Source organism: Echinops telfairi, unplaced genomic scaffold, assembly GCF_000313985.2.
Source record: "Echinops telfairi isolate 266 unplaced genomic scaffold, ASM31398v2 ScPeMD7_7458;HRSCAF=8496, whole genome shotgun sequence".
In the NCBI taxonomy this organism is placed as follows: Eukaryota; Metazoa; Chordata; class Mammalia; order Afrosoricida; family Tenrecidae; genus Echinops; species Echinops telfairi.
In genome coordinates, this window is record NW_022111358.1 from 49,367,713 (window position 1) to 49,374,077 (window position 6,365).

The following is a 6,365-nucleotide window of genomic DNA, read 5'->3' on the forward strand; positions in this document are numbered from 1 at the left end:
ATCCTGCGGACCCGGTTGCGGCAGCGTCGGGAGACCCCGAGCTGCGGCGACAGGTGAGTGTGTGGGCAGCGGCGAGGAGGGACCCGGCCGTGGGCTGCCGGGATCCGGGGGTCCAGGAGCGGCCGACACGGGGCTCTGGGGCGCAAGGTCCCGGGGCGCCTCCCGCGGCGCCCCCACAGCGTTCCTACTCGGCTCCGCACTGCCCTCGCCTTGCCCAGGGTCTGGGGGCCTCAGCTGCCTAGGGGCCCCCACTTTAGACAGCGGACACGGCATTATCGGGGGTGCGTTCGGTCCAGAGCGGCCCTTGGGGGGCAATGGGGAAGGGGCTCTGGGCGCCTTTGTGCGTGGTGGGGAGGGGGCGCCAGGACCCACGAGGACTAGGCTGCTGCGCAGGAATGAGCTGAGCGGCTCTGTTCTCCAGAACCTACTAGAATCTCCAGGGTCCTCAGGGATGGGCAGGCTACAGGTGGGGGCTGGTTAGAGAGGCCTCGGCTGAGACCCCCCTCCCCCTCCTCCCTGCGCCACAGCTCGCCATAGTGGGTGGAGCCGCGATGTACGCATTTGCAAAACCTGGGGTCCCCAGCCCCCCACCCCCAAACCCGGAATCCCTGGAGAGGCATCTGGGTGTCCCTAGTGGGGCTGGTGCGATTTGGAAAAGGCAGGTTGTAAAGGAGACGTGGTTGCTATGGCGACGCCTTGATGTGCCTGTTCTTCACCACAGTAGAATGTTTATATTAAAAAAACAAAAACCCACCTCCTAGGGGGGTTATAAAGAGGGAAATAAATACTCCCAGGAGGAAACGTGCCCCGTGTAATGAGCCTTTAGGCTTCCTGTTAAGAAATCAATCACTGATTCAATTGAGGGACCCTAGGGTTTGGGCCAGAGGGCTGAGGTGATGGGATAGGGCCGACCCCAACCCTCACCTTTGAAAAGATCCCTGAGCACCCTGTGCTTCCAAGAGCTGAACAACTCCTCTCTCAGGCCAGCATGGCCCCCTGGGGAATGAGTCCTTGGTTGGGACCCCTGCGGGGAGGGAAGCCCCAGCGTAGCCCTAGTGCACCCAACCTAGCCCCTGACCCAGCAGCTGGTGTCTCCATCTCTGCCCCCAGGTATGCCCTCCTCTGTGCAGGCTCTGGGCAAGCCCTGGTTACCCCGCTCTGGCATGGCGGGGCCGGGGGGCTGCTGCTCGGCCTCGGCCCTGCAGAGGCGGCTGCCCATCCTGGCCTGGCTCCCCGACTACTCCGGCCAGTGGCTGAAGATGGACTTCATCGCCGGCCTCTCAGTTGGGCTCACGGTCATTCCTCAAGCGCTGGCCTATGCTGAGGTGGCTGGTCTCCCGCCCCAGGTGAGACTCTGGGTCCTCACCCTACAGCCTGGCCTCCCTCCCCCCTGCCACAACTCACGTCCAGAGAGGTGCCCCACCGGCTGCCCAGCCCCACAGGTCCACTGTATTCAGATAAGCTGCCCTTGAGCAGCTGCAGGCCCACATGGCCTTCCCACTGATTCCCACACGACAGCCCAAGCTGGGCTGAGTCCAGTGGAGCCTGCAGAATACACAGTCTTGGGGTCACCACTACTGTCCACTCTGGTCACATGGTCCCAGGGTCACCACCACTGTCCACTCTGGTCACATAGTCCCAGGGTCATCACCACTGTCCACTCTGGTCACATAGTCCCAGGGTCATCACCACTGTCCACTCTGGTCACATAGCCCCGCGGGAAGCCCCACTCCATCCACTCTGGTCACAGGCACCCCAAGATCTAGCAGATGGGCCCTTTATCACTTCAGGTGGTCACCAGGTGGAAGGTAACAGGTTGGATGCATCACCCACAGGGACCCTGGGCCCCACCACAGGACGTACTCGGCGGGGTGGGGTATGCCCCCACCCCAAGCTCCTAATTTCTGTCTTGTCACACAGTATGGCCTCTATTCCGCCTTCATGGGGTGCTTCGTGTATTTCTTCCTTGGTACCTCCCGCGACGTCACCCTGGGCCCCACGGCCATCATGTCCCTCCTGGTCTCCTTCTACACCTTCCACGAGCCCGCCTACGCCGTGCTCCTGGCCTTCCTGTCTGGCTGCATCCAGCTGGCCATGGGCTTCCTGCGTCTAGGTAAGGCTGCCCTTGGCAGGTGTCTGTGTGGCCCACCGAGGTGCCTGAGTCTGGGAGTGTCCTTGACCTCTCTGCTCCCTGTACACCCTGCCCCTGTCTGTGGGGCAGGGATGCCCTCGGGGGCTGGGGCACTGAGAGGTGTACCTGAGCCTCGACTGGAGTCTCCTTTCCCCACTCTTCAGAATCAGCCCAAGTAGCATGAGCCCCGCAAAAGTCCTTAGCTTCAGCCTCTGTCCCCCAGTCCCGCCCAGCCCCTCATCTGCCCTGGGCTGGGAGGAGCAAGTGACCAGCTCCGTGTTCCCTCCTGGCTGGCCAGGGTTCCTGCTGGACTTCATCTCCTGCCCGGTCATCAAGGGCTTCACCTCTGCGGCTACTGTCACCATTGGCTTTGGGCAGATCAAGGTAGGCACACTCTCTGCCCACAGGAATTACCAGCCGGCAGGCAGTGGACTGAGGGTCCGGAAAGGCCCCTCTGGGAAGTGGTTCCTGTTCCCAGAAGCTTGGATCATGCTGTCCTCCAGGGGTAATTAGCAATGAGTCACCAACCTCTCACTATAAAATGGCCCTTGCCAGGGAACTGGTGAGCAAAGCTCAGATTTCATGGTGGGTAATTTGGATAACTAGTAATCACTGAGGGGCCCTGGTCTGAGTCTGCCACTATGCCACGTGCCTGGCTCCAACCCCCAGAGTAGGAACCTGCTACCTGAACTGCCCACGCTGTCAGGAAGCCTTCACAGCCTGCCACTATCCACGTCTCCACAATGCCCCCCCAACACACCCCATTCAATTTTTACTCTTGGACCAATTTGTGTTTATTGTTTCTTTTCCCAATGCCATGACTTAGATACTTCTATTCCAGACACCACTACTACCCCGGCGGCAGAGTGGGTTATAAGTTGGGTTGCTAACCTCAGGGTCAGCAGTTTGAGACCACCAGCTGCTTGAGCTTGGTTGGTACATGGGGCTTTCTATACCTGTAAAGAGTTGGTCGTGGAAGCACCAGGGCATGTTTATCTTCTTCTTTAGGCTCACTATGAGCTGGACAGTGAGTTTAAGTGGGTGTTTTTGTTTTTATTCTAAACCTCTTAAACAAACAAACAAAAACCAAGCCCCTTGCCCTGAGCAGATTCCAACTCATACCAAGCCTAGAGGAAGAGTGGAACTACTCCTCAGGGCTTCAGGGGCTGTCTGCCTGTCCTGAGAGGCCCTTGGGTTTGAAGTGCCAACCTAGCAGTTAGCAAGCACCTCAATGTGTATAGTTGATGGTGCTGAGTGGAAGGCTACAAATGCAGCCTCAGGGGAGCTTGTGGGTGGGTCCAGGGTCACTCCCCGGTCTCTTGGCACCCAGGCCTAGGTTCAGCCCTGGCTGTACCCTGTGTGGGAGCAGAAGATCCCGTGCATAAGTAAAGGAGCAGGTGTCATCTTGCTTGCTCTGTGCCGGGTGCTGGTGCCGGCCTGCACTTCAGAGGCTAGGTGTCAGATGATAGGCACTCGGTGCTAGGCTGAGCATGGCACTTGCTGCTGTTTCCTGGACGGCCTGGCCCTGATTCTGAAATGGCAGCCACCCTCTGGTTTTCCTCCTGGGATTGGGCTTTTGTCCCGTCAGCTCTCGAGGATGGGATGCCTGCTGGGCACGGTCCGACTCCCAGACTCGGGGCAACTGGTACTTGTAGCCCTCGCGGGATTGGAACTGCTCCTACGTGGAGGGCACCTTCCCGACCCCACCCCCACTCCGGGAGTCCCTGTGCCCAGAGCCCTAGGTCTGCCCAGCCGTGCCAGAGCCCCGCACAGGTAGACTTCTGCATCCGCGAAGCCTGCCCCGCCCACCGCGCGGCGTGATTTCTCTTACCGGCGGAGGGCGGAGCCTCCGGAATAGTGCATGACGGACGTGCCCGCGAGCCAATGGCGCTGGGGCCTGTGCGGGGGCGGGTCGAGCGAACCGCGAGTGACAGATACGGTTTTGAGCCGCGCCTGCTGGGTCTGCGTGGCGGCAGTGGGCCGGGCCACCGTGTGACGGACGCGCCTATGAGCCAATGGCAGCGGAGCAGCGAGCAATGGGGCAGGCCGGGCCGTGGAGTGACGAGCGGGGCCTTGAGCCAATGGCGGCAGGACCTGCGCAGTGTGGGCGGGGCCCCTGCCTCCACCAACCCTCTGATTCGTCTGCCTGCGGGTCCCTGGACCAAGTTTCTCTAAAACGAAGTGTCGTTGCCCCAGATGTTATGAGCCGCTCCCCCCCCGCCCCAGCTGGCTGCCCAACCCAGGAGTTGAGACCCCAGGGACCTGCGAGCTAGGTGGGGTGGGAGGCGCCCCCGCTCTTCCTGCCTGTCGGCACAGGTGCAGCCTGTGGGGGCGTGGCAAGTAGGGGGCAGGCGGTGTCTGACGGACCTGTGTCTGTCTGAGCAGAACCTCCTGGGCCTCCACGATGTCCGGCGGCAGTTCTTCCTGCAGGTGTACGACACCTTCCTGCGCTTGGGAGAGACCAGGTACGGCTCCTCCGTCACCGCCCCACCGCTCCTGGGGCAGCCCTGTGGGCCAGTAGGCCTGCCTTACAAGCTTCCCAAGGCCCTGGGCTCTCTCCGTGGGAGCCACTGGTGGGTTTGACCCGCTGACTGGTCCTCAGGTTAACCCAGTTGTCTCAGGGCGCTTACTACTGCTCTCCCCGGTGGTGTGGATCCCCAGGGGGCCGCACCCTGCCTGCTGGGCCAGAGAGGCAGCAGGAGGAGGGCAGGCGCACCCTCTCATGAGGTTGGGCTCCCAGGAAGGGGTGTGGTGTCGCCCCGCCTGCCTGAGAGCTCAGGCCTCCCAAGTCATGTGGTCAGTCAGAGGGCAGCACCTGGGTTTTCTGACTGCTGCCGGAGCTTTGCAGCAGGCACTGTGTTTCATAGGGGTCTCTCTGTGGCTGGTTGGTCCATCCCCTTTTACTGTTGAGTAACTTCCAGGCACAGAGCCCTGGTGGCACAGCTAGTCAAGCGCTGGGCTGCTTACCCAAAGGTCAGCGGTTCAAGCCCACCACCCGCTCCTTGGGAGAAAGATGAGACTGGGTGCTTTACAGCCTTGGAAACCTGATGGGGCAGTTCTGTACCCAGAGGAATTGACTTAGGGCATCGGGTGAAACTTGTTTTGTGGAAGAGGTGCACTGTGGGAGGTGGTATGTTGGTTTTTTTTCCGGTTGGGGGGATTGTGAACGAAGCCCCTGAGAACTTGGCGTAAAAGAGGGAGGGAGAGAGAGAGATGGAAGCAGAAGGCCCAGGTGCGGGAGGGGCAGCAGGCGCCAGGAGAGCTGGTAGTGGTATGGTCCAGTCTGTAGTGCAGGATCCCTCGCAGGGGTGGGACAGGCAGGGAGCAAATGCTGTGGGAGAGAGCCCAGCCTGGACCAGGACCTCTGCCTTGACCTGGGCCTGGGGGGCAAGAGGGGAGAGGCATCAGCAGGACTGGAGGGGCGGGCCTGTGGGCAGGAGAGGCTGTTACACCCCTCCGCCTCCTCCTGATCAGGCTCTCCAACCAAGGAGCTGCCAGTCCCTGCTCTGCAGGTGGTGGGAGTCAGCCTTGGGGAGGGCGGGGAGTGGACGCTGGTCAGTCACAGATGGCCAGGGGGAAGGGAACTCCGTGGTGTGGTCCAAGACCCTCAGTATCACGTAAGCTAGTCACCGCACTGCCGTGGGGATCGAGAGGCACAGCCCCGAGAGAGCAGAGTGCCTGCCAGTGGGCCCACCTGCCTGCCAGCCGAGGGCCCGCACTCCATGGTGCATGTGTGTGTCAGTTCCCCCAGGGCCCATTGTCCACACTCCTGCATGCGTTTGTCTGCAGGGTGGGGGACGCCGTGCTGGGACTGGTGTGCATGGTGCTGCTCCTTGTGTTGAAGCTCATGCGGGACCACGTGCCTCCTGTCCACCCTGAGATGCCCCCAGGGGTCCGGCTCAGCCACGGGCTTGTCTGGACGGCCACGACAGGTGAGCAAGCCTCTGGGCTGAGGACCAGCTCCGGCCATGTGGACCAGGTGTGGGTGCTCGTTCTGAGGCATTTGCACCTGCTCAGGAGACACTGGCAGCCTAGTGAGTGGTAACAGGCCCTGCCTTCCACGTGAAAGACCCTGGTTTGATTCCTGGCCAGTATACCCCTTCACAGCCACCACCCCACTGACCGGGAGACTGGCATGTTGCTGTAAAGGCCGCCAGGCAGGTTTCCGCAGGGCCTCCAGGTGAAGACAGAGCAGGAAGACAGACCTGGCGATTGCTTCCAGAATCCAGCCCCG

General features: G+C 61.3%; 1 protein-coding gene across 1 annotated transcript in view; it reads left to right on the forward strand.

Annotated features, from left to right (window-relative positions):
* The first annotated feature begins 6 nt into the window (after window positions 1–6).
* Window positions 7–6,365, forward strand: part of SLC26A11 (solute carrier family 26 member 11) — a 15,027-nt gene continuing 8,668 nt past the window's right edge. Inside the window, 7 exon segments of the mRNA XM_045299520.1 lie at window positions 7–53; window positions 1,111–1,346; window positions 1,921–2,113; window positions 2,430–2,515; window positions 4,517–4,596; window positions 5,921–6,165; window positions 6,281–6,288. Of these exon segments, the coding sequence (XP_045155455.1) occupies window positions 1,113–1,346; window positions 1,921–2,113; window positions 2,430–2,515; window positions 4,517–4,596; window positions 5,921–6,165; window positions 6,281–6,288 (846 nt within the window). The 5' untranslated portion in view covers window positions 7–53; window positions 1,111–1,112.